At 43.3% G+C, this 27,665-nt stretch overlaps 1 protein-coding gene across 2 annotated transcripts; it reads left to right on the top strand.

Moving 5' to 3' along the window:
• The first annotated feature begins 18,279 nt into the window (after positions 1-18,279).
• LOC131417341 (nucleoside diphosphate kinase A 1) lies at positions 18,280-25,482 on the top strand. Of its 2 annotated transcripts, none has more exons than XM_058560661.1 (5): positions 18,280-18,376; positions 21,303-21,432; positions 23,642-23,743; positions 24,760-24,872; positions 25,358-25,482. In XM_058560661.1, the coding sequence occupies exons 2-5, from the start codon at positions 21,307-21,309 to the stop codon at positions 25,473-25,475; spliced, it is 459 nt and encodes a 152-aa protein (XP_058416644.1). In that variant the 5' UTR covers positions 18,280-18,376; positions 21,303-21,306; the 3' UTR covers positions 25,476-25,482. The 2 variants fall into 2 exon arrangements, with proteins under 2 accessions (XP_058416644.1, XP_058416643.1); XM_058560660.1 differs by lacking the exon at positions 18,280-18,376 and adding an exon at positions 18,583-18,653.
• Positions 25,483-27,665: the final 2,183 nt, after the last annotated feature.

Raw genomic sequence — 27,665 nt, 5'->3', positions numbered from 1 at the left:
GATTGGCAATAGATATTAGCTCAGAGCCGGTCTTCCTCAGCAAAAAGAGGAGGATTGGCATGGATGTTAGCTCAGGGCTAATCTTCCTCACAAAAAACAAAAAAAGAAAGAAAATTTCCATTTGTAAAAGTGTCTCCCTTCCCCTAACCAGGAAGAGGAGGAAGAGGAGGACTCTTAACAACTCTCATTAATAGAGAAGGCGCCCAGTTAAATCTGTACAACAAACCTTACTAAACAACATGTGTTTACCATACTTTTCCTGGTCACTCTCCCATGACTTGTCTCCCCTGCCCAGAAGCCCAAAATTCCTTTTTCTTTGTTTAGCCTAATATGGTGTATAAGCCCAAATTCTAACCACTCCTTTCTTTTGCTCATCACTGGGTTCTTCCATGTGTACATGCACCATGCACGTATTAGTAAACTTCTGTTTATTTTTCTTTTGTTAACCCATCTCTGGCCAGTCTAATTTATAGGGTTCCAGCTGGAGAACCCAAGATGGGTAGAGGAAAAGATACATTTTCCTCCCTATGACTGGAAAGAAGTATGCAAATAACAATAATTATTAGGTTGGTAGGATTAATTTTTCTTTCTTTTATGTTTCCTTAAATACTGCCTTTGTAGTGTGTTTAATTAAAAACAAAAGCATTAAAATCAACAATTCAAAGAGATTTATGGACCCCTATGTTCATTGCAGCATTATTCACAATAGCCAAGACGTGGAAGCAACTCAAGTACCCTGCTATGGGTGAATGGATAAAGAAGTTGTGGTATATTTGTTACCACCCAAGGGGGGATTGTTTGCCCACTGTAAGACATGCCAATAGTCAAGAGGCAAGGAGGTAGGAGAGAAAAGACTTTTTATTACAGCTTGCTAGCAAGAGGGAAGATGGCCCACTCATGTCCAGAAGAACCATCTTAGAGAACAAAGATTACAGGCCAGTTATATAAGGGGCTGGTCTGAGTGGGGGAGGCATCTGGTCTCAAGGTGGGGGCAGCCATCTGATCTCTGGGTGGAGGCAGATATCTAGTCTCAGGGCGGAGGTATCCATCTGTTCTTAGTTCCTAAAAATCTTTTGTTTTACTGGATATACATCAGAGACTAGAGCAATGCCCTATACCCTGATCTTTCAGTTGTGATTGATGATGGCTATCAGCCTAGACTTTCTGCCTAGGGATCATCACATTCCTAAGGAACTCAAGAGAACAAAGTTATCAACTTACAGCACCTGGGAGGGGCCATAAAATCCAAGATCATGTCTGGGTTAGTTAATCAGAGGTCATTCAAAGTTACAATAGGGTTTTTTTCTACAACATGGCTTCCCTCATGTCAACCTTCTGTTGAGCCAGTATCATATATATATATACAACGGAATACTACTCAGCCATAAAAAAGACAAAATCATCCCACTGGCAACAACATGGATGGACCTTGAGGGTATGATGTTAAGTAAGATAAGCCAGACAGAGAAAGACAAACACCGCATGATTTCACTCATTTGTGGAAGATAAATAAACACGTGGATAAAGAGAACAGATTAGTGGTTACCAGAGGGGAAAGGCATTAGGGGTGGGAGAAAGGGGTAAAGGAGCACATATGTATGGTGATGGACAAAAATTAGACTATTGGTGGTGAGTATGATGCAGTCTATGCAGAAACTGATAAACAATAATGTACACTTGAAATCACACAATGTTATAAACCATTATGACCTCAATAAAATAATTGAAGAAAAAATAAAAATAAAAACAAAAGCATGATACTAATGCTCATTCTGATCAGAACATGAGTGAACTTTGGAAAAGGAAGACCCGTTTCTACCAGAGATCTTTGGAGCCCTTTCCCAGAGCTCTTTTTGTCTGACCTGTGTGACCTGTCTTAAACCATCCTAGGGCGATCGATAGTGGACCAGGGGTGCTTCCTAGACCTGGCTTCCAGAGGATTTGTTCAACTTGCTTTTATCCCTTCAGTGTTTCTCATCTCCCTTTCTTCACCGCACTCCAGAGAGTGTTTCTTGCTCTTAATAACTTCAACTTTAATTGCAGAAAGTTTAGGGGGCCTTTCCAGACCACTCTCAGCTGGGTAGCTCCTGGAAAATGACTAGATGCAAAACTAGGCATGGTGACAAGGAGAAAACATTCCAACTGTGAGGCATGCCAGTGAAAGGGCAGAGGCAGGGTCATCTGGCAGGAGATAATACGCTCCAAAGAACAAGAATTGGATTAAACTATAATTTGTGGATTTAGAGGTAGGAGGTTAAAGTCCATGGTACAGTGGATGGGCTGTGACTAGACTGGGAAAGGAAGAGACAAGATTGCAGCATACGAAACATTAATGAGAATAAGGCAAAGACACGTCCTGCTCACAGAATGCCGTGTGTTCCTCCTTATTTCCTAGCCCTCTTAGAGTTATGCAGGGCCATTTGACTAGTTCTGGTCAATGGGCTGGAAGTAGTGGTGATAGGTGTCAACTCCAGGCCAAACCAACCATTTAAGAGCTGTTGCATGACCCTCCAGCTCTCTCTGCCCTGTTGTGCACAATGGCTTTGTTTTTCCTTTTTTGTGAGGAAGATCAGCCCTGAGCTAACATCCATGACAATCCTCTTCTTTTTTTCTGCTGAGGAAGACCGGCCCTGAGCTAACATCTATTGCCAATCCTCCTCCTTTTTTTTTACCCAAAGCCCCAGTAGATAGTGGCATGTCATGGTTGCACATCCTTCTAGTTGCTGTATGTGGGACGCGGCCTCAACATGGCCAGACAAGCAGTGCATCAGTGCGCGCCCGGGATCTGAACCCAGGCCACCAGTAGTGGAGCACACGCACTTAACCGCTAAAAAGGCTTTGTTTTGAGATGGCAGAGCCACACGTTGGAAAGAGCCAGGCTCCCAGAGTCACTGCAGGGTGGGGAGCTAATTGCAGAGGTGCTGCCTTGGAGCAGACTTTGGGTGAGTGAGAAAGTTTGGTTTTGTTCAATGCAATGGGCTGAATGTTTATGTCCCCCCAAAATTCATATGTTGAAAATCTTAACCCCCCAGGTGATGGTATTAGGAGGTTGGGCCTTCGGGCGGTGATTAGGTCATGAGGGTAGAGTCCTCATGAATGGGATTAGTGTTCTTATGAAAAAAGACCACAGAGAAATCCCTGGCTGCTTCTACTGTGTGAGGTTACAATGAGAAGACTACTATCAACGAGGAAGGGGGTTCTCACTAGAGGCAATCCGTCAGCATCATGATCTTGGACTTCCCACTCTCCAGAATTGTGAGAAATAAACGTCTGTTGTGTAGAGGAGAAAAAAATTTTCCTCTACCCTTCTAGGTTCTTCTAGCTGGTCTAAGAATTAAACTGACAGGAGACAGATGAACAGGAGAAAATCAAACAAAGTTTAATAGCATATATACATGGGAGAGATCCAGGAAAACTGAGTAACTCACCAAAACGGCCAAAGCCATCACCTTATATACCATCTTCAGCTAAAGACAATAAAGGATGTTGGGGGTAGAGGTTTGGGACTTCAAAGGGAAGGAGGCAATTCACATGGAGATGGAAAGCAAATGCTTGGTAAACAAATGTTTGCCATGCCTTGCAGAGACAATGGGACGCGAGAGGACTCTGATTTCTAGGCCCTACCCAGTCTCCCTCACCACACTTAGCCCATATTCTTTGCAGGTATCTCTGGTGATAGCTCTGTCATAGGCCATTTATCTAAATTCTTTTAAGAAATTAAAGGGGAGGTAACAAGGAAAACTTTTGGAGTCTTTTGTTTCTCAAAAATAATCAACCTAGAGCCAGTCCTGATGGCCTAGCAGTTAAAGTTCAGCACTCTCACTTCGGTGGCCCAGGTTCGGTTCCCGGGCATGAAACCACACCACTCATCTGTCAGTAGCCATGCTATGGTGGCAGCTTGCATAGAAGAACTAGAAGAACTTACAACTATACACAACTATCTATTGGGGCTTTGAGGGGGAAGGAAAAAGGAGGAAGATTGGCACAGATGTTAGTGTAGGGCGGATCATCCCCCCCAAAAAAAAAAAAGAGTAGCAAGTGCACACCAGGTTAAGTTACTTTCAAAAAAAAATCAGACTAAAATAATCCTCTTGTTAAAGAGACACACTTTGGGTGGCAAATTTTGTTTCCCTTCAGTTGTTTATAAGCTCTCTAGTCTATGGTATGTTTGTTACAGCAGCCTGAATGGACTAAGACATTAAGCTGCTGAGACTTGGGGATTGATTTTTTTTTTTTTATTGATGTTTTAATGGTTTCTAACATTGTGAAATTTTGGGTTGTACATTTTTGTTTGTCCATCACCACATATATGACTCCCTTCACCCCTTGTGCCCACCCCCACCCCCACTGCCCTGGTAACCACAGTCCAGTTTTCTCCGTCCATGTGTTGGTTTATATTCCACATATGAGTGAGATCATGCAGTGTTTGTCTTTCTCTTTCTGGCTTATTTCACTTAACATAATACGCTCCAGGCCCATCCATGTTGTTGCAAATGGGACGATTTTGTCTTTTTTTATGGCTGAGTAGTATTCCATTGTATATATACACCACATTTTCTTAATCCAATCGTCAGTCGAGGGACACTTAGGTTGCTTCCACTTCTTGGCTATGGTGAATAATGCTGCAATGAACATAGGGGTGCATAAGCCTCTTTGGATTGTTGATTTCAGGTGCGTTGGATAGATTCCCAGTAGTGGGATGGCTGGATCATAGGGCATCTCTATTTTTAATTCTTTGAGGAATCTCCATACCGTTTTCCATAGAGGCTGCACCAGTTTGCATTCCCACCAGCTGTGTATGAGGGTTCCTGTTTCTCCACATCCTCTCCAACATTTGTTGTTTTTTGTCTTGGTGATTATAGCCATTCTAACGGGCGTGAGGTGGTATCTTAGTGTTGCTTTGATTTGCGTTTCCCTGATGATTAGTGATGTTGAGCATCTTTTCATGTGCCTATTGGCCATCTGTATATCTTCCTTGGAGAAGTGTCTGTTCATTTCCTCTGCCCATTTTTTGATCGGGTTGTTTGTTTTTTTGTTGTTCAATTGTGTGAGTTCTTTATATATTATGGAGATCAACCCCTTGTCAGATGTATGTTTTGCAAATATTCTCTCCCAGCTGGTTGGTTGTTTGTTCATCTTGATTCTGGTTTCATTTGTCTTATAAAAGCTCTTTAGTCTGATAAAGTCCCACTTGTTTATTTTTTCTTTAGTTTCCCTAGTCTGGGTAGGCATGACATTCGAAAAGATTCCTTTAAAACCAATGTCAAATAGTGTGTTGCCTATATTTTCTTCTATGAGTTTTATAGTTTCAGGTCTCACCTTCAGGTCTTTGATCCATTTTGAGTTAATTTTTGTGAATGGCGATAGCACATGGTCCACTTTCATTCTTTTGCATGTGGCTGTCCAGTTTTCCCAACACCATTTATTGAAGAGACTTTCCTTTCTCCATTGCATGTTCTTAGCACCTTTGTCGAAAATTAGCTGTCCGTATATGTGTGGTTTTATTTCTGGGCTTTCGATTCTGTTCCATTGATCTGTGTGTCTGTTTTTGTACCAGTACCATGCTGTTTTGATTACTATTGCTTTGTAGTATGTTTTGAAGTCAGGAATTGTGATGCCTCCTGCTTTGTTCTTTTTCTTTAGGATTTCTTTAGCTATTCGGGGTCTTTTGTTGCCCCATATAAATTTTAGTATTCTTTTTTCTATTTCTGTGAAGAATGTCATTGGGATTCTGATTGGGATTGCATTGAATATGTAGATTGCTTTAGGTAATATAGACATTTTAACTATGTTTATTCTTCCAATCCACGTGCATGGGATATCTTTCCATTTCTTTATGTCATCGTGGATTTCCCTCAATAATGTCTTGTAGTTCTCATTGTATAGGTCCTTCACCTCCTTGGTAAGATTTATTCCTAGGTATTTTATTCTTTTTGATGCAATTGTAAATGGTATTATCTTTTTGAGCTCTCTTTCTGTTAGTTCATTATTAGCATATAGAAATGCAACTGATTTTTGTAGATTGATTTTGTACCCTGCAACTTTGCTGTAGTTGTTGATTGTTTCTAACAGTTTTCCAACAGATTCTTTAGGGTTTTCTATATATACAATCATGTCATCTGCAAATAGTGAGAGTTTCACTTCTTCGTTACCTATTTGGATTCCTTTTATTCCTTTTTCTTGCCTAATTGCTCTGGCCAAAACCTCCAGTACTATGTTGAACAGGAGTGGTGAGAGTGGGCAGCCCTGCCTCGTTCCTGTTCTCAGAGGAATGGCTTTCAGTCTTTCCCCGTTGAGTATGATGTTAGCTGTGGGTTTGTCATATATGGCCTTTATTATGTTGAGGTACTTTCCTTCTATTCCCATTTTATTGAGAGTTTTTATCATAAATGGATGTTGTATCTTGTCAAATGCCTTCTCTGCGTCTATTGAGACGATCATGTGGTTTTTATTCTTTGTTTTGTTGATGTGATGTATCACGTTGATTGATTTGCGGATGTTGAACCATCCCTGCGTCTCTGGTATAAATCCCACTTGATCATGGTGTATGATCTTTTTAATATATTGTTGTATTCGGTTTGCCAATATTTTGTTGAGGATTTTTGCATCAATGTTCATCAGCGATATTGGCCTGTAATTTTCTTTCTTTGTATTGTCTTTGTCTGGTTTTGGTATCAGGGTGATGTTGGCCTCATAGAATGATTCAGGAAGTGTTCCATCTTCCTCTATTTTTTGGAATAGTTTGAGGAGGATGGGTATTAAATCTTTGAATGTTTGGTAAAATTCACTGGAGAAGCTATCTGGTCCTGCACTTTTATTTTTTGGGAGGTTTTTGATTACTATTTCAATCTCTTTACTTGTTATTGGTCTATTCAGATTCTCCATTTCTTCTTGGTTCAATTTTGGGAGGTTGTATAAGTCTAAGAATTTATCCATTTCTTCTAGATTGTCCAATTTGTTGGCATATAATTTCTCATAGTATTCTCTTATAATCCTCTGTATTTCCATGGTATCCGTTGTAATTTCTCCTCTTTCATTTCTAATTTTATTTACTTGAGCCTTTTCTCTTTTTTTCTTAGTAAGCCTGGCTAAGGGTTTGTCTATTTTGTTTATCTTCTCGAAGAACCAACTCTTTGTTTCATTAATCCTTTCTACTGTTTTTTTGGTCTCAATATCATTTATTTCTGCTCTGATTTTTATTATTTCTCTCCTTCTGCTGGCTTTGGGCTTTGTTTGTTCTTCTTTTTCTAGTTCTGTTAGGTGTAATTTAAGGTTGCCTATTAGGGCTTTTTCTTGTTTGTTAAGGTGGGCTTGTATCGCTATGAGTTTCCCTCTCAGGACCGCTTTTGCTGCATCCCATATGGTTTGATATGGCATGTTATCATTTTCGTTTGTTTCCAGATAGTTTTTGATTTCTCCTTTAATTTCATCAATGATCCATTGGTTGTTCAGTAGCATGTTATTTAATCTCCACATTTTTGTCACTTTCCCAGTTTTTTTTTCCTGGTTCATTTCCAGTTTCATAGCCTTATGGTCTGAAAAGATGCTTGTTATGATTTCAATCTTCTTAAATTTATTGAGGCTTGCTTTGTTTCCCAACATATGGTCTCTCCTAGAGAATGTTCCATGCGCGCTTGAGAAGAATGTGTAGTCAGCTGTTTTTGGGTGGAGTGCTCTGTATATGTCTACTAGGTCCATCTCGTCCAGTTTTTCATTTAAGTCTAATATTTCTTTATTAACTTTTTGTCTGGATGATCTATCCATTGCTGTAAGTGGGGTGTTAAGATCCCCTACTATTATTGTGTTGTTGTTGATTTCTCCTTTTAGGTTTGTTAATAGTTGTTTTATGTACATTGGTGCTCCTATGTTGGGTGCATATATATTTATAAGTGATATGTCTTCTTGATGGAGTGTCCCTTTTATCATTATATATTTCCCTTCTTTGTTTTCTTAACCTGTTTTATCTTGAAGTCTACTTTGTCTGATATGAGTATGGCAACACCTGCTTTCTTTTGTTTGCCATTAGCTTGGAGTATTGTCTTCCATCCTTTCACTCTGAGCCTGTGCTTGTCTTTAGTGCTAAGATGTGTTTCCTGAAGGCAGCATATTGTTGGGTCTTGCTTTTTAATCCATCCTGCCACTCTGTATCTTTTGATTGGAGAGTTCAATCCATTTACATTTAGGGTAATTATTGAAATATGAGGGCTGAATGTTGCTGTTTTGTCACTTATTTTCTGGTTCTTTTGCATTTCCTTTGTTTCTTGTCCCATTTGTTTTGGACTGCCAATTCAGTTTGGTTGTTCTGTCTTATGATTCTTCTAGTTTTCTCTTTGTTTATCATATGTGGTTTTAATTTGATTATTTGTTTAGTGGTTACCTTGAGGTTTGGGCAAAAAATCTTGTGTATGAGATAGTCCATTATCTGATAGCCTCCTATTTCCTTATACTAAGTCAATTCAGTCACTTTCCTCTTCCCCTTCTAATTTGCTCTTGTTATACCTTATTCTATCTTGTGTTGTGGCTGTGTGTTTACAGTGATGAGGTTAAATTTATTTTTGGTGAATTTCTTCCTTTGATCTTTGAGTTTAGTATTTAAGTGGTTGCTAACCTATTCCGGTAAAGATCTACTATTTCTCTGATTTTGTCTACCTACTTTTCTCCTTACTCCAAGCTTTGTGTTCCCTTTCTCTTCTTTTTTTCAGGCCTGAGGGCCTTCTTGAGTATTTCTTGTAGTGGGGGTCTCGTGGCCATGAACTCCCTTAGCTTTTGTTTATCTGGGAGAGTTACTATTTCTCCATCATATTTGAAGGATATTTTTGCTGGATAGAGTATTCTTGGCTGAAAGTTTTTGTCTTTTAGTATTTTGAATATATCATTCCAGTCTCTTCTAGCCTGAAAAGTTTCTGTTGAGAAATCCGCTGAGAGCCTGATGGGAGTTCCTTTGTACGTTATTTTTTGTTTTTGTCTAGCTGCCCTTAATATTGTTTCTTTGTCGTTGACCCTGGCTAGCCTTACCACTAGGTGTCGTGGTGAAGGTCTTTGTCTGTTAATATACATAGGTGTCCTGTTGGCTTCGCTTACTGGTATTTCCTGGTCCTTCTCCAGATTTGGGAAATTTTCAGCTATTATTTCCTTGAATAGGCTCTCTGTTCCTCTTTCCCTCTCCTCTCCCTCAGGAATACCTATAATTCTTATGTTACATTTTCTAATAGAGTCAGATATTTCTCGGAGTCTTTCTTCATTTCTTTTTAGTCTTAGTTCTCTCTCTTCTTCCATCTGGAGTATATCTGTATTCCTATCCTCTAAAGTACTAATTCTTTCCTCCATATTGTCAGCTCTGTTCTTTAAAGATTCCAGATTCTCCTTTATCTCCTCCATTGTGTTCGTCATCTCCATCAGCACTGATTGGTTTTTCTTTATGATTTCAATCTCTTTTGTGAAGAAACTCCTAATCTCATTGAATTGTTTGTCTGTGTTGTCTCGTATTTCGTTGAGTGTTTTTATGATAGCTATTTTGAAATCTCTGTCATTTAGTTTATGGATTTCTGTGTCTTCGGGGTTGATTTCTGGGTGCTTGTCATTTTGTTTCTGGTCTGGTGATTTCATATATTTTTGCATTGTGGTTCCTGTGTTGGTTTTGATTTTCCTCATCCTGGAAGTCTCTGGTTGCAATTTCCACCTGCCGCCACTGTCTGGTGGTAAAGGGCTGTGTAGTCTAAGCCCCCTGCGCTCTGCCCCAGTTTTTCTGCTGCGATCTGCAGTTTTTTTTTTTTTTTTTTTTTTTTCCCGCTGCATTCCACGGGTCCAGTCCAGTTTGTTCAGGTCTGCCTCGGATCGCTAGGTCTGGTCGAGCTGCAGACTCCGGGTTGCGGGGAGGGGGGAGCTCTCTCTTTTGCCCTCTGGGTCTCTGACGTGGGAGGCTTCTCGTTTGCCCCTCTTTATCCGCTCTCTGGGGTGCTCAGATGTTGATGGTAGCCCTGTGGCTCCTCTGAGTCCTCTGTGCGGGAGTTTCCCACTGGCTGAGAGAGCCCGAAGAGCCCCGGTTTCCCCGCCGAGGGCCGCCCCTCCCCCCTCTCTGGGAGCCGCACGGACCCGATCGCTGATCTGATGGGGAGGGAGCAGAGTTCTCCTTACCTCTCCCCGCTTCCTCCGGGGGCCCAGCACGTTCTGCTCTCAGATGTGAGGCAGTGTGGATCCCTCCGCTCTAGGTTTTCACTGTCTGGGATTCCGTTGTTGGTCTGTGGCTGTTGCTTTTGTTGTATCTTGTGGGGGAAGAATTCACGGGAAAGCTCACTCCGCCATGATGCTGACATCACTCCGGGGATTGATTTTTTTGCTGCAGCACAACCCAGCCCATCCTGACTAATACAAAAGGCACTACAATCACAGTCCTATGGAAATCACAGATTACAGGGCATTCAGCCCCAATCTGAAGAGGCGGAAAGGAGGAAAGAAAGACATGCTGAACCACTCTACTCTCATCATCATCATCCGTGAAGACAGGAGAGACCCGGCCCATGTCAAAGACTCCTAGTAGGGGTCCTGGAGAGTCAACCCACATGAAAGCAAGAAGGAGATTAATGCTAAATCACTGCTCTGAATGTTGAGCCTCTTCAGCCACATAATCCTTCCCCCAGAGAGTTTTAGCCTGAAAGACTAGACCGGGTCAAGGCAAATGGAGAGACTGTCACAGGCAAAGAGCCCATGTTTTTGCTAAAGGCTTTATTATATCTAGGTTTAGAAAGTGGAGACAAGAGGAGGTTTGTAAGAGAATGTGAAAATAAATGGGACTGAGGAGCTTAAGGAGAAAAGATCAATGGTATTGGAGTCATTGTTCATAGGCAAGAACAGAAAATGCAGAGGGGTCAGAGGAAGGCAAATATAGTTGAATAGAAAGAAAAAAGATGACTGATGTAATTTGAGTTGGATTGTGATCCTTAAGGTCTCAACCAGCCAGAGGAGTCTATGATTTCTGAGGACATCATTATCTGTGGTACATAGTATGATAGTTAAGCACGTGAGCTCTAGAGCAAGAGTAAGATGGATTCACAGCCAGGCTCTGCCTCTTACAAGTTTTGTGGCCTTGGGTAACTTATCTAACCTTCCCATGCCTCACTTTCCCCATCTGTAAAATAGGAATTAGAATAGTGCCCACCTCATATGGTTTGCACCAGACTATGTGAAGAGTCCCTCAAGATTTACTTCCTCCATAAGCAAATAATGCAGGTTTCCCAGAAAACTCTCCTCCTCCCTCCCGCAGGGATCAGGGCCTCACTCAGAAGATTGAGGAAGTAGTTTCCCTATGCATATCCTAGAGCCAGAAGCAGACAGATGACCTGTAGTTTTTGTGAAACAGAGGCAATTACCTTCACCAAATGATCCTGCTGTTTGATTTATAGTCTGATTCTGGAGTCAAAGGTGGGAGGGTTCATACTTCATTCTTGCTTGTGGGTGGTGAAGATTCCCTAGGGGCTCATTCCCAATTTGTGTTATGAATGTTCTCTCTTTGCCCTGCATCCCAAGATGCCTTTCTGTTTCTGACACTCGGGCATAATGCATTAGCTGCTCTGATTCCTTAAATCATTAATAACAGGACAGGCACGACCTGAACCAATTCTGTGCTTTGCACAATATTAGAGCCAGCCATCTTGTTGGTGCTGAATTATGATTTCTTTGCACCCCATAGTGATCCCGCCACGGAAGTGAGTCCTGGGAATAAAGCCTTGTGCAGAGCAAGGTAGCACACACGTGATTTAGAGCCCGGCTCTGGCACTGCCCAGATTGGTTTAAATCCTGGTTCTACCTCTTCTAGCGGTTTGAACTTGGGCAAGTTACTAACCCTCCATGAGCTTCAGTTTCCTCACCTAAAAAATGAGGGTAATAGTAGTATTTATCGCATTAAGTGGTTATGCAGATTAAACAAGTTACTATAAGTAAAGCACTTTGTGCCTGGCACAGATCAATCTTTCAATAAAACACGTGAATGGTAATTATCGCTCCTTTTAAAAGACTTTTTAGGGCCTGCCCCGTGGCATAGTGGTTAAGTCCAGCACACTCGGCTTCAGCGGCCCGGGTTCACAGGTTCGGATCCTGGGCACAGACCTACACCACTCGTCAGCCATACTGTGGCAGCGACCCACATACAAAATAGAGGAAGATTGGCACAGATGTTAGCTCAGAGCTAATCTTCCTCACCAAAAATAAATAAATAAAAAAATAAATTAAATAAAAGACTTTTTAGACCTACAGATCACTTTTATGCAGATAATTCCTACATGTCTCTCCTTAGGCCTAGCATCTCCTGAACCCCAGATAAAAGCCCTCAATTGATTATTGCATATTTTCCCTCTTGTGTCACCCTCCATCAGATACAACATTACACCAAACTCATCTTCCTCTAGCTGGCTTCCTCTGGTCTTCCCTATTTCCGTTAATATCATCACTGTCACAGTTTCTTAGGTGTAAAATTTTGTTACCCACAGCTATTAAAAAACCCAAACAGCTGACATTTATTATTTACTCTGTGCCAGACACTGTGTTAAATTTTTATTGGATTACTTTGTATAATCCTCTCAACAATCTTATGAAGTAGTGACTATTATTACTCCCATTTAGCAAATATAGAAACAGGCTTAGAGAGGTTGAATAACCTGTCCAAGGTCACATAACCAATAAGTGACTGAGTCAAGAATCACTCCTGTGGGGCTGGCCCCATGGCGTAGCAATTGAGTGCGCATACTCCACTGCTGGCGGCCTGAGTTCGGATCCCGGGCACACACCGATGCACCGTTTGTCAGGCCATGCTGCGGCGGCATCCCATACAAAGTGGAAGAAGATGGGCACAGATGTTAGCCCAGGGCCAGTCTTTCTCAGCAAAAAAAGAGGAGGATTGGCATGGATGTTAGCTCAGGGCTGATCTTCCTCACCAAAAAAAAAAAAGAAAGAATCACCCCCATATCTTTTGAAAACACACCCATTGTCTTAAACACTCTCATGGCTAAGATATAGTTCCTCTCTATCCCTCGTTAATCATATCTAACCAATTCCCAAATCTTGTCAGTTTATCCTAGGAATTCTATCATAAACATTCCTTTGACCACTTTTATCCTCATACCTTGATTATTGATGATGTCACATCCTCCTAGTGGGTCTCTTTGCTTCTAGCCTCTCCCTGTCCAATCTACCCTCCTGATTACAGCTAGATTCTTCACTGGCTAAAACATAGCTCTCCCACAAACCAGTGTAATCTTGAGTAAATCAAGTTATCTGTTTTGGTCTGTGTGTATCTCTGTGAAGTGAGTGAACTAGATGGCCTTGACAGGTTTTTTTTGTTTTGTTTTTGTTTTTGGTGAGCAGGATTGGCTCTGAGCTAACATCTGTTGCCAATCCTCCTCTTTTTGCTTGAGGAAGATTGTCCCTGAGCTAACATCTGTGCCCATCTTCCTCTATTTTTTTTTAAGTGGGATACTGCCACAGCATGACTTGATGAGTGGTGTGTAGGTCCATGCCCGGGATCCAAACCTGCAAACCCCGGGCCACCAAAGCAGAATGTGGGAACTTAACCACTACACCATCAGGCCAGCCTCTCTATGGTTTTTGTTGTTTGTTTGTTTTTGTGAGGAAGATCAGCCCTGAGCTAACATCTGTTGCCAATCCTCCCCTTTTTTGCTGAGGAAGACTGGCCCTGGGCTAACATCCGTGCCCATCTTCCTCTACTTTATACGGGATGCCGCCACAGCATGGCTTGACAAGCGGTGTATGGGTGCATGCCTGGGATCTGAAACTGCGAACCCCAGGCCACTGAAGCAGAGCGTGCGAACTTAACCACTACACCATCGGGCCAGCCCCTCGACAGTTTTTTTGAGTTCTAGAATTTTAAGACGTTTCTCACGTCACTGTTCTATCTCCAAAGCTTCAATGACTTTCCATTAACTACAGCCAAAGGTCTCAGCTTCTTAGACTAGCATTCAAGGCTTGTCACTAAACTGGTAGTCTTTTTCCCCACTATTCCATAGCCCTCTATTAGGAGCATCTAATCAGTTTCTCAGATATTTTCTATTTTTTTCTGCTTGCATCCTTTGCTCTTGGCTATTTTCCTGATCTCCCAATACCTCCGGACTTATCTATTTACCATCTTCTTTTTGTGTATCCAACTTCTACCTCCTCTGTAAAATCTTTCCGCTACTCTAGCAAGGCAGCCCGGTGACCACTCTTGCTCTCTCCACAGTAGTTGGTATCATTAGAGCAGTTCACCAAACATTACTCCTATTATTTTGGGGGGTGACTATATTCGATTAGCAGCACTTTTTTTTTTTTTTAGCCAGGGGAGGGTGGAAAGCCAGTGATCCTGATGTCTAAGGTAGTAAATTCCCATTCTTGGAGGTTTCAAGCAGAGACTGAAACCCTTGCTAAAGTTTCTGGAGAAGGGATTGGTCCATATGCTCATTAACATTATTTTTAGCCTTAAATTCTTATTGTTTTCTGATTTTGTTTGCATAAACATTTAACTGTGGAAGCCTGGAGGGTTGTGTGTAGGGTTGGGAAAGGAAGGTTAGGCTGAGTCATGAAATTAGGATGGCTTCCAGGAAGAAATGAGACCTTCCTGTTTTGTATTGCCTATCTCCCTTCTCCAGCAACTGCCTGGGCAAGACACTCCCCACCTAGTAAGGCTTAAATCATCAACTTAAAAGAACCTGGCTCTAGGATATGGTATTGTAGAGTCTATCAATCAACAGCATTGGAATCATCAAACTCTCAGTCTCCATCCCGGACCTAGTGAGTCAGAATTTGCACTTTAACAAATCCCCAGGTGACTCGTTTTTACATAGAGGTTTTAGAAGCACTAGTATGGTGGACCCCAACCACTAAAAAGGAGCTTTGTAAATAATTCTATCAGACTGATATTTAACGCACCCCTCCCCCCCAAAAAGGAAAAAGAAAACTGGGAACCAACATCTATTTTTCTTTCATTCATGTCCCACATCCTATCCGTCATCATGACCCATGGGCTCAACCTTAAATACGTAGCTGGTAACTAGCCACTTGTCTCCCTTTCCTTGGTCACCACCTGTTCAAACCACCATCCTCTCCCGCTTGGACTACTACTGTAGTCTCCACCAGTTTTCCTGGTTCTGCTTAAAATTTTTTTAAATTTTGAAATAATTATAGATTCATGGGAAGTTGCAAAAAAAATATGTACAAGGAGGTCCTATGTACCCTTCACCTAGTGTCTCCTAATGGTAACATCTTGCATAACTATAGTACAATATCAAAACCAGGAAAGTGACATTGTTATCATCCACAGAATTTATTCAGATGTCTATAGTTTTACATGCACTCATTTGTGTGTGTGTGTGTGTATAGTTCTATGCAGCTTTGTCACGTGTAGATTGGCGTAACTACCACCACAATCAAGATACGGAACTATTCCATCACCAAAAGACTCCCTTGTGTTACCCCTTTAGGCACCACGCCCTCTCCCTCATCCCTAACTCCTGACAACCACTAATCTATTCTTCATTTCCATAATTTTGTTATTTCAAGAATGTTATATAAATGCAATAATACAGTATGTAATTTCTTGTAATTGGCTTTTTTCACTCAGCATAATTCTCTTGAGATCTATCCAAGTTGCTGCCTGTATCAATAGTTCTTTTCTTTTTTTATTGTTGAGTAGTGTTCCATGGTATGGATGGACCACAGTTTGCGTAAGCATTCATTTGATGGATGTTTGGGTTGTTTCCAGTTTTTAGCTATTGCAAATAAAGTTGCTATGAACATTTGTGCACAGGTTTTTGTGTGAATAGAACATAAGTCTTAATTTCTCTGGGATAAACGCCCAAGAGTGCAATTGCTGGGTCATATGGTAAGCACATGTTACGTTTTATAAGAAACTGCCAGACTTTTCCAGAGGGACTGTACCATTTTACATTCCCATCAGCATTGTATGACTGGATCCTGTTCCTCCTCCTCGACAGCATTTGCCGTTGTCACTATTTTTTCATTTCAGCCATTATAACAAGTGTGTAGTGATATCTCGTTGTGGTTTTAATTTGCATTTCCTTCGTGGCTAATGATGTTGAACATCTTTTCATGTGCTTATTTGTCATCTGCATATCCTTTTCAGTGAAATGTCTATTCCTGTCTTTTGCTCATTTTCTTATTGGATTTTTTTTTTTTTACTGTTGAGTTGTGAGAGTTCTTTATATATTCTAGATACAAGGCTTTTGTTGGATATGTGGTTTGTAAATATTTTCTCCCACTTTGTAGCTTGTTTTTTCATCCTCTTCACAGGGTCTTTCAAAGAACAAAAGTTTTTAATTTTGATAAGGTCCAATTTATCAACTTTTTCCTTTTTAATGGATTGTGCTTTGGGCGGCAAGTCTAAAAACTCTTTGCCTAGCTCTCAAAAAAGATTTTTTTCTTTTTTTTTTTATAATTATTTTTATTTATTTATTCCTCCAGAGCCCCAGTAGATAATTGTATGTCATAGCTGCACATCCTTCTAGTTGCTGTATGTGGGACACGGCTACAGGCTGGAGAAGCGGTGCGTCAGTGTGCGCCCAGGATCTGAACCCGGGCCGCCAGTAGCAGAGCGCACACACTTAATCGCTAAGCCACGGGGCTGGCCCTTCTTTTTTTAATTGAGATATAATTAACATATAGCATTATATTAGTTTCAGGTGTACAACATAATGATTCGATGTTTGTATATATTGCTAAATGATCACCACAAAAAGTCTAGCTAACAGCCATCACTACACATAGTTACAAATTTTTTGTGCGTGTGTGAGGAAGATTAGCCCTGAGCAAACATCAGATGCCAATCCTCCTCTTTTTGCTGAGGAAGATTGGCCCTGGGCTAACATCCGTGCCCATCTTCCTCTACTTTATATGGGACGCCGCCACAGTGTGGCTTGACAAGCGGTGTGTCGGTGCGCAACTGGGTGCGCCCCCAGGATCCGAACTGGAGAACCCAGGCCGCTGAAGCGGAGCACCTGCACTGCGCCACCGGCAGGCCCCTACAAATTGTTTTTTGTGATGAGAGTGTTTAAGATCTACTCTCTTAGCAACTTTCAAATATACAATACAGTACTGAAGTTTTTTTCCTAAACATTTTATACTTTTATATTTTACATTTAAGTTTATGATCCATTTTGAGTGAATTTTTGTTTAAGGTAGGAGGTTTAGGAGGAGGTTCTCTTTTTTTGGCCTATAGATGTCCAACTGCTCCAGCACCATTTGTTGAAAAGACTTCTGATTCCACTTTTGTACCTTATTCCATCCATTCCTCATACAGCAGTCAGAATGACTTTTTTTTTTTTTTTTTTGTGAGGAGATCAGCCCTGTGCTAACATCCGCCAATCCTCCTCTTTTTTTGCTGAGGAAGACGGCCCTGGGCTAACATCTGTGCCCATCTTCCTCCACTTTATATGGGACGCCGCCACAGCATGGCTTGCCAAGCAGTGCGTTGGTGCGCGCCCGGGATCCGAACCAGCGAACCCCGGGCCGCCGCAGCGGAGCGCGCGCACTTAACCGCTTGCGCCACCGGGCCGGCCCCCAGAATGACTTTTTTAAATGTGTATCAGAGGATGTCATGCCCTGTTCAAAACCCTCCAGTGGCTTCCCACCCCAACATAATCCGGCCCCTCTGCAACCGCATTTTCTGCCACCCCTTGCCCCTGTAATTCTCGGCCTCAGACAACCAGCGGACTTGCTCCCTCACTTCATGCTGGTCTGTTCTATTGTCACTTCGTCAGAGATTTCCCAGCCAATCTTGCAAAGTAGTTTACTCCTTCAATCTTTCCCCCTTGCCTTGCTTTTTTTTAGCAGCATCTACATAATGCACTACATTACGTATTGATTTGCTCGTTTGTTTATTGTTTGCCCCCATTCCCAACCCCACCAGATGCCACAGAAGAGTTTACTGCTATAGCCCCAGACCCTGGACTACGGCCTGGCACCGAGTAAGTACTCAATTAAGAACTCATTGCTTGACAGGCTGGAAAGAATGAGGACACGTCAAGCGAGAGCGACTTGTCTCCTTTCAGGTCAGGCGCTCGCGAGCGCCACCTCTCGGGAAGCCAATTTGCTGGAGAACGAAGGAAGTGAGTCACAGAATCTTAAAAAACAGGGAGCTTGCCGGAAGAGCATGCAAGACCAGGGCCGGAAGTTAAACATGGGGCAGTTGCTCCCTAGAATGACAGCCGGCTCACAGGAGGAAGCGCGGGCGAGTGGTGTTTTGCAAAAGGCGCTCTCCGGCAGCCGATCTGGGCAGAGGCGTTCCGCGCGTCCGGCTGCCGGCAACCACGTGGGGCCGGGCAGGTTTCCGGTGCCGGGGGCAGCAGGCGGAGGTGAATCCCGAGCAGCTGGAGGGGTGAGAGGGGATCGGGTTCTGAGAGGAGAGGGAGAGGAGTGGGGTCGGGGGAGGGGGAAGTGGAGAGGTCGGGTGAGTTCTGCTCCGAGAGGTGGGAGGGGATCGGATGGGAGGGCAGGGCGGGAGCGCCTGCGGCAGGTGCCAGCCTGTCAGCGCACGTCCCGCGCCACGTGGACTCGCCTTTGTCCTGGCTGCCTTTCCCATCAGGCCGCAAGGACAGGAGTGGTGCCTTATTTGTCTCTGTCCTCTGCAGTGCTGGGCACGGAGGTGGTGCTCAGTAAGTGCTTGCAGAATGAATGACAGATGTGTGTGCCGGCGTGGGTGTGGAGGGACGTTGATAGGGACAATTTCTGGCTCCTAGCCCCGTTTCCTCCTGGGGAATCCATGCTGTTTCCAGCTTCCATCGGGAGTTCTCCGCCACTCCTGGGGCTTTGCCTCTTTTTCTTCGAGGGGCAGGGTCAAGATCATTGAAGACTTTTTTTTTGCTCTTATTGAGTGCTAGGCCCTGTGGCTTGGTACCAGGGACAGAGAGAGGAGTAAACCATCCCTGTTCAGTAGTCTCCCCTTAACCACGGATTCGCTTTCCGAGGTTTCAGTGACCCGCGGTCAACCTCCGTCTGAAAATATTACATGGAAAATTCCAGAAATAGACAATTCATAAGATTTAAATTGCCCGCCCTTCTAAGTAGCGTGGTGAAATCTCGCGCTGTCCTGCCGCGATGTGAATCCTCCTTTTGTCCAGCGGACCCACGCTGTAATATGCTACCCGCATTAGTCACTTAGTGGCCCTCTCGGTTATCAGATCGACTGAGGCGGCATCGGGTGCTTGAGTTCAAGTAACACTTATTTTACTTAATGATGGCCCCAAAGCGCAAGAATAGCGGCGTTGGCAATTCGAATGCGCCAAAGAGAAGCCGAAAAGTGCTTCCTTTAAGTGAAAAGGTGAAAGTTCTGGACTTAATAAGGAAAGAAAAAAAATCGTATGCCGAGGTTGCTAAGATCTACGGTAAGAACGAATCTTCCATCCGTGAAATCGTGAAGAAGGAAAAAGAAATTCGGGCTAGTTTTGCTGTCGCACCTCAAACTGCAAAAGTGACGGCCACAGTGCGTGGGAAATGCTTAGTTAAGATGGAAAAGGCTTTAAGTTTGTGGGTGGAAGACATGAACAGGAAATGTGTTCCGCTGGATGGCAACATGTTGCGCCAGAAAGCGTTGAGCCTGTACGAAGACTTCAGCAAGGGATCCCCTGAAACAAGTGAGAACAAGACATTTACTGCGAGTAAGGGATGGTTACACAGATTCAGGACTAGGTTTGGACTGAGAAATATAAAAATTACTGGAGAGGCTGCGCCTGCTGATGAAGAAGCCGCTGCCACGCTTCCGGCAGAGTTGAAGAAGCTGATTAAGCAGCAAGGATACCAGCCCAAGCAAGTCTTCAATTGCGATGAAACCCGGCTCTTCTGTGCAGTACAGTACGATAAGATATTTAGAGCGACAGACCACGTTCACATAACTTTTACTGCAGTATATTGTTATAATTGTTCTATTTTCTTATTAGTTATGGTTGTTAATCTCTTAGTGTGCCTAACTTATCAAACTTTAGCGTAAGTATGTATACATAGGACAAAGCATAGTATACATAGGCATACCTCGTTTTATTGCACTTTGTTTTATTTATGTGTTTTTTACAAGACCCTCCACCAGCAAAAAGATTACGACTCACCGGAGGCTCAGATGATGGTTAGCATCTTTTGGCCATAAAGTATTTTTTTGATTGAGGTGTATACATTGCTTTTTTAGACATAATGCTATTGCACACTTAATAGACTACAGTATAGTGTAAACATAACTTTTATATGCGTTAGGAAACCAAAAAATTCCCGTGGCTCGCTTTATTGCAATTTTTGCTTTGTTGCCGTGGTCTGGGACTGAAGCTGCAGTATCTTGGAGGTATGCCTGTATATTGTTTGGTACTATCCTCGGTTTCAGGCATCCATTGGGGGTCTCGGAACATATCTCCCGCAGATAAGGGGAGGCTACCTGCATACAGGCTGTAGACCAGTGGGGAGACAGACACACAAACACAACATTCAAATATATTAAGGTGCTATAATAAGAGGTTAACAACTGAAGTCCAGGATGGTGGAGCCAGGAGGTGGTGCTGCTCTCCACATTAGGGACTGTCTTTCAAGGTGAGGGCCTCCTTTCTCATCTGGTGGAGACAGAGCAGGTCGTGAACCCAGTCTTCTTTGTAAAAGGAAAGGTCTGGAATAGACGGTCTCTAGATTTCCTTCCACCATGATGTTCTAGATCAGATATTATTGACGGCTCTAGTTCACAATCCTCCATTTATTAGTCAGATTATTCATTACATCTTATGATGTGGCGTAAATTGCATAGGGCTTTTGGTCCATGCAAAATTGGAAATAGGGATTTTGGTCCTCATTCTGGTGTTCTGAATCTGTTTCCTCATTTGTAAAACGAAGGGGAAATCATCTCTAAAACCCCTTTTGGTTCTAATACCATGACTGGCAGTAGATCAAACTGTACTTCATACTGCCTCGTACCAGATGTCACTGTCACATTATCAGTGCAGTTTTCCTCATCTGGATAACTGAGAAGATAGTGTCTTTTTTTAAAATCTCCTACTGGGGTTCTGCCACAGTATTGAGTACACAGCAGATGCTCAATAGAAGCTCATTAAGTCAAATGGGTTAGAAATAACTAGCCCCTGCTCTTGGACCCTTCCCCACTCTGGGATATGGGTTCATAAATGCAGGGCCTGAGGAGGAACTGGGTTTTTACTAGAGAGACTTGGAGTTGACGTGACAGATTTAAACCAGCTTTGTGGGATAATCTGCTTGAGGGATAGTGAGGTAGGCAGGATATTCAGTGCTGTTTCTTTCCCCCACCTGTCTGTCCCCAGGACCATGGCCAACAGTGAGCGCACCTTCATCGCCATCAAGCCTGATGGGGTCCAGCGCAGCCTCGTGGGAGAGATCATCAAGCGTTTTGAGCAGAAGGGATTTCGCCTTGTTGCTATGAAATTCATGCATGTAAGTGCACTTCATTCTTCCTGTGTCTTCTTTTGTAGTATAGGGGAATGTTCTAGATTAGCCTCTCTGTTTCTCCCCTCCCCTATTATTTAGACTTCTCTATGTAGGGTGCACACAAATGTCCCGAAACCTGAAAACTCCTCGGTGGCCTAGCATTGTGGCTGAGTCTTGGAACAAACCAAGTTATTTGAGACTTTCGGGAATAGCCTCCCTTTGCCTTTAGCAACGCAGAGTCCCACATTTTACCGTGGCATTGTGATTTCTGACTCAAAGCCCTGGGGGGATTTGAGCTCCAGGTCTTGAGCTTCCTGAGCAGATAATTTTAGAGAACTTTCCCCTCTCTGAGGCAGGTTGAGGAGCAAATCTTAGTTTTTAGTGAAGAAATCTTTCCATCATTATTTACCACTTGTTTAGCGTCTAGCATATATTAGGCACCATCGGGGCATGTGGGGGAAAACTGGTTTTGGCCTTGGGGAGGCCCACCTCAAACAGCAGAGAGCAGACACACTTGCCAGACATGTTCAAAGCAATATTTAAAAAAATGCAAAGGATTGATTGGCCAAGAACCCTTCTTCAAACAGACCTGGGAAATAGTTCAAATTCTCAAAGCAAATAAATTAGGGGAAATCTTTTTTCCTTTTAAAAGAGTCAACTTTGAACTCTCCTAGTGCCTTTTAAATTTAGTTTGATTTGCAGTTGAGTTCCTGTGTGATTTTTTACAAAAACTACCTTAATATAAGAGGGAGTGGACTGATGTTAACGCTGAGGGGAGAGCATGATGGAGTGATCAGAGCCAGGTTGGACGAGCACTGCTTGCTAGAGAGTTTGCATGTTACATTAGGTTTTGAAGGTAAAGTGAAATGAAAGTATTATGGATCAGGCATTTACCGCGTACTGGGCACACGTGTTTTCTCATCCAGCCTTCATAACAACGCAGAGAGATACTTAATCCTCTTTCTGTGGGTGTTAGTGGGGAGGAACGTGAGGCTTGGAGAGTTAAGTAGTGTGCCTGCAGGCACACGGTCATTGATGCCACTGGGATTTTCATTTGAGTCTCTCTGACCCCTACGTGCATACATTTCCTCCTTTACGCTGAGTTTCCCATCAAGGATATAGGCTTGCTGAAGAATGGGCGGAGGGATAGCTGCCATAAGTCTACAGGGTTATTTAAATCTGATGTGGAGGAGGGAGACAAGGGAAAACTTGAGGTCCCTCCCCCAAGAAAAAGCCTGTGATCTGTTTTGCAGAGTAAAGACACTCAGAACCAACTAATAGAATTAGAAGAGTGTTCTGGTGAGGGAAGGTCAGGTCAGTGTGTGTGAGGAGACTACCACTACAGTCTTCTGTGTGGATGGAAGGGTTGGGGAAGGTGAGCGTGAACATGAGTGATCATGGGCTGAGTGATTTTACTCTGGTGACTGACGGTTAACGGGGACTGGACGGTAGGATGTCCTGGATGTGCTTTTTGGGAGCAAATCTCTGCATTTGTGTGTATCACTGACGTGTGCAATCTGCCTCATAGAGTGCGGTACCACAGAACCGGAAAAACTCAGGGACCTTGTTAGACCCTTAACAAGCGTGTGTGCAGTGGCACAAAGTCGAGTTGGAATTACCAAGCAGATGGTTCACTCTCTAGCTAACTTGATTGTTCCCACACAGCAGCCTTGCACTATGAGAGATTCTAATTCATTCTTCAGCAAAATTATTTATTGCTAGATGTCACGGACTTTTGAGTGGTTTGTAAATACCTGTGGGAATCCCCTGATCACCACACCAGGGGGCCTTTATCCTCCGAGTACATGTGACGTGTCCCCGAGAAATGACCTGGTTCAGTTTGCTTCTCATTGGATGCCGAGACCACCTCCTTCTCTTCCCTCTAACATTTTAGTGGAGGCTTGCTCTGGGAATGGAAATTCATAATATATTGTTAGTTTTCCGGTCTAAAATGAGATGGCTGGATTTGATTCTAATGTTCTTTGGTTTTATTCTGATCAGTCAAGGCCCATAGGGAGAAATTGGTACAAAGCTGAAACAATTTTAGTCTCGTCACTGCTCCCCTCTGGTAGCGTTGAGAGGGGATTGGGTTATAACAGACTCAGCGAGCTGAGGGCTCATTTTTAAACAGCAGGATGGGTGAGTGGGGAATAATTAGATTTCTGGTTCTCAGATAGTTTTGGGGCCAATTCTCATTCTCTATCCTGGGGTATAGGCTTCTGAAGACCTTCTCAAGGAACACTACATCGACCTGAAGGACCGCCCATTCTTTGCTGGCCTGGTGAGATACATGCACTCAGGGCCAGTGGTTGCCATGGTGAGTGTGCACGTGTGGGATGTTAATGACTCAGTGGGGAGTGAAGAGTGGGTGTTATGATTCCTTCTTCTGATACCAGGTCTTCATTGATGTGGAGGAAATGGGCTGGGAGGATTAGACAGTTAGGATATGTCAGCTCTCTGACCCACCAAAGACACGATGCATTTGCTTGCTCAACTGAAGACTCATAGCTGAGAGAGATCAGGAGAGGTCTGCCTGATTGGAAGGGAGATGATCTCATGTTGACTGCAGTAATTCTTTTCCAAGTATGTATTGGTTGTCGTCTTTGTGCCAGGCTCTTTTCTAGACACTGGGGATACAGTCCTGAATGAGGCAAAACAGGTACCTGTTGAAAGCCTACACATTTTGCAAGGGGAGGATGGGCAGATAATAAAGAAACCAAAAATATATGTATCAGTTATTGATTAGTGATATGCAGAGAAATGAAATAGGATGATGTGATAGCAAGTGACCAGTTTAGATTAGGTGGTCAAGGAACAAGATTTTCAAGCTGAGATCTGAATGAGAAGAAAGAACCAGCTATGCACAAATTCACAGTGAAGACCCTTCTCAACCAAGAAAACAGCATGTGCAAAGGACCTGGGGTGGGGACTTTTGGAAGTACAGAAAGAAGGTTGGAGTGACTGAAGCCTCGTGGGTGGCAGAGAAGGTTGAATGAGATGAGTTCAGAGGCACAGGCAGGGGCAGGGTCATGTAGGGGTGTGTTGGCCATGGACTTCCTGAGTGCTGGGCAGTTATGGGAGGTTTCACACTTGGCATTTTAAAAGGCCACTCTGGCTGCTGTGTTAAGAATGGATTGTAGAAAGGCAAGAGTGGGAGCAGGGAGACCGGTATTCCCAGTGCAAGAACAAGTAGATGCTCCATTAAGTATTTGTCCAATGAATGAAGGTCATCTTAAGGGAGCTTCTTATTTTTCTTTTTTTAAATTAATAGTTTTCGGATTTTCTGCTGAGATTGCTTTTCTTTCTTGACCGTATCTTCTTTTGTCCTTTGAGGTCTGGGAGGGGCTGAATGTTGTGAAGACAGGCCGAGTGATGCTCGGAGAGACCAACCCTGCGGACTCCAAGCCTGGGACCATCCGTGGGGATTTTTGCATCCAAGTTGGCAGGTGGGAATTGGTGCTTTTTACCCTTTCCCATAATCCAAGTTAGGGGCCACAGGAATTGGAGTTCCTGAGGATGGACATGATACCGTATGCAGATCAATTTCTAATCAGAGTTCATTGTTTTTCTCCCCCTTAAGTTGGTGTTTGGCTTTGCGGGCTCTCTGCCTTCGGTTGTCATCCTCACTGTGGTTGTGTCTCTGTGGAGAGGGTAGAATCTGGTACAATACGCTTTGCTGGCCAAAGTCCTTCCGGAAGGCTTGCACTGCTTGCATCAGAGTTATTGGGAGGGCTGGAGGTGGGGAGGGCATTCTTCATCCTGACATTAACGGCAGTCCTGAGTTTTTTCTTTTGACGTAGACTAATGTATGTGGAGCTTTGGCCTCTTCTGCTGTGGTGGCTGTAGGCTTTCTGGCAATGGGAGTGAGGGGAGCTCCTGGGCCGTTTATCCTTCTGGTCTTGGTAACGTGGCCATCTCTTTCGCCATCCAGGAACATCATCCATGGCAGTGATTCCGTGGAGAGTGCAGAGAAGGAGATCGCCTTGTGGTTTCAACCTGAGGAACTGGTCGAATACAAGAGCTGTGCTCAGAACTGGATCTATGAGTGACATGAAAGCAGACTGCGGTGCTTTTCCCACTCCATTTCCTCTCCCTCCCATGGGCAGGGGACCAGGCTATAGCAAATCTAGTTATTTCCGAGACCTTCCTTATAATCTGGAGGGAAACTCTTGGAGCCGTGAGTGCTCCCTGTACAGTGTTATGTGCTACCGTCAGATTAAAATGTTTCATCCCGTAGTTACTTTGTACTCTTTTTTTCTTTTTCATGTGCTCTGGCTAACCTGAGCTAATAGAGAGTATAAATACTATGTAAATTATTTATATTGGCCTGAGAGATCTCACACACATACACACACACACACACACACACACACACACATACACACACACATATTCTTTGCCTGTCCCTCACTTCCCCCTGCATCCCATCCCTCACTTCCCCCTGCATCCCATCCACTCTTGGCACAGCCAGTCAACAGGCATCTATCAAACAGGTGCTGGGTTGCTAAGACTGTACTGGGCGCAGGGGATTCACTGGAAATAAAAGGTATCCTTCCTGCTTGAGAAGCTCTCGGGGACTCAGTTTAACTACTCCAAAACAGAAAAGCTATGTGGATAGCGGGCCTGGGTCCCTGGCATGACCTCAGAAGAAGCAAGAGAAATCTTGTAAGTAGCTTTGATTTGTTAGGATATTGATTTGGTTACTTCAACAGAGACAAGATGGAAATTTACTTATCTTTTATTTGAAAGTCCAAGCTAGAGATCTTATGTACAGCACTGTGACCATAGGTAACAATACTGTATTGTATACTTGAAATTTGCTAAGAGGATAGATCTTATGTTCTTACCGCGCGCGCACGCGCACACACACAAGAAAGAAAACGGGTAACCGTGTGATGTGATGGATATGTTAATTAGCTTGATTGTGGTGGTCATTTCGTCACTGTATTCGTATATCAAAACATTAAGTTCTACACCTTAAATACATATGAATTTTGTTTGTCAATTATACCTCAATAAAGCTGAAAAAAAAAGTCCAAGTGGGTAAGTAGGGGTGACGATGGTGGTAAGGCTCTTATCCTTGAGGTTGTCCAAGGACTTGGTTCCCTCTAACCAATCCAGGACCAGTTACCACTCCTCTGTTCGCCTTCCAGCAAGTTGGGGAGGGAAGCGAAGGAGTGTCCCTTCCTTTTAAGGGTACAACCCTGAATTTACTACCTCCACTTCCCCTCGCATCTCACCGGCCAGAACTTAGTCATGTGGCTGTATGTAGCAACAAGAAAAACTGGAAAATGTTATCTTTATTTGGGTAACCTTGTGCCCAGATGAAACTCAGGAGTTCTAATATGAGAAGGGAGAAAGTGGGGATAGATAATGGGGAACAACTGTTGATTTTTTTTGTGTGTGTGTGAGGAAGATCAGCCCTGAGCTAACATCCGATGCCAATCCTCCTCTTATTGCTGAGGAAGACTGGCCCTGGGCTAACATCCGTGCCCATCTTCCTCAACTTTATATGAGACACTGCCACAGCATGGCTTGACAAGTGAGGTGTCTTGGTGTGTGCCCGGGATCCAGACCCCGGGCCACCGCAGCGGAGTGTGCGCACTTAACTGCTACGCCATGGGGCTGGCCCTGACAACTGTTGATTTTTGCCACAAACTTGAGCAGGTTTTCTTTCTTGGTGTTTTCCCGGTTCACCTGGCTTTGGTAGAGGCAATAGAGGGGACATGATTTCTCAGGAGGAAGCAGAAGAGGACAGTTGGGATGGGGTTATTGTTTGGTTTTTTTTTTCAGCTTTATTGAGGTATATGACAAATAAAATTGTAAGATATTTAATGTGTACAATGTGATGATTTGATATACATTGTGAAAGGATTCCCCCCATTGGGGGCTACCTTTTTTGGGGGCAGCTGAGAACTAGATGCATTTCTGTTTCACACAAGGCATAGCCTGTTTGTTTTAGGGGGTGAGATGAGAGTACCAGGACTTTTGAGGAATGAATATGTGTGTTGTGAGGCAGGAGGGTTATACCTTCCCCAATGACAGTCTTTCCAAGAAGGAAAGGAGAGGTGACGGGCAGGGGGCTATTAGTGACCAGACCCAGGGGCAAACAGCTCTCTGGTGAAATCCCCAGACTCTCTCCCAGAGTTTACATTTGGTAACTCGAAAAAGGAAGCTCAAATAAGAGTGTGCTGCAGATTGAGGCCAGAGGGAACAATGGGTGTCCCTGCTCCAGAATG

This window comes from Diceros bicornis, chromosome 18, assembly GCF_020826845.1.
Source record: "Diceros bicornis minor isolate mBicDic1 chromosome 18, mDicBic1.mat.cur, whole genome shotgun sequence".
Classification (NCBI taxonomy): domain Eukaryota; kingdom Metazoa; phylum Chordata; class Mammalia; order Perissodactyla; family Rhinocerotidae; genus Diceros; species Diceros bicornis.
Note: the sequence above shows the minus strand (reverse complement) of the source record. Positions and strands in the feature narration are given on the sequence as shown.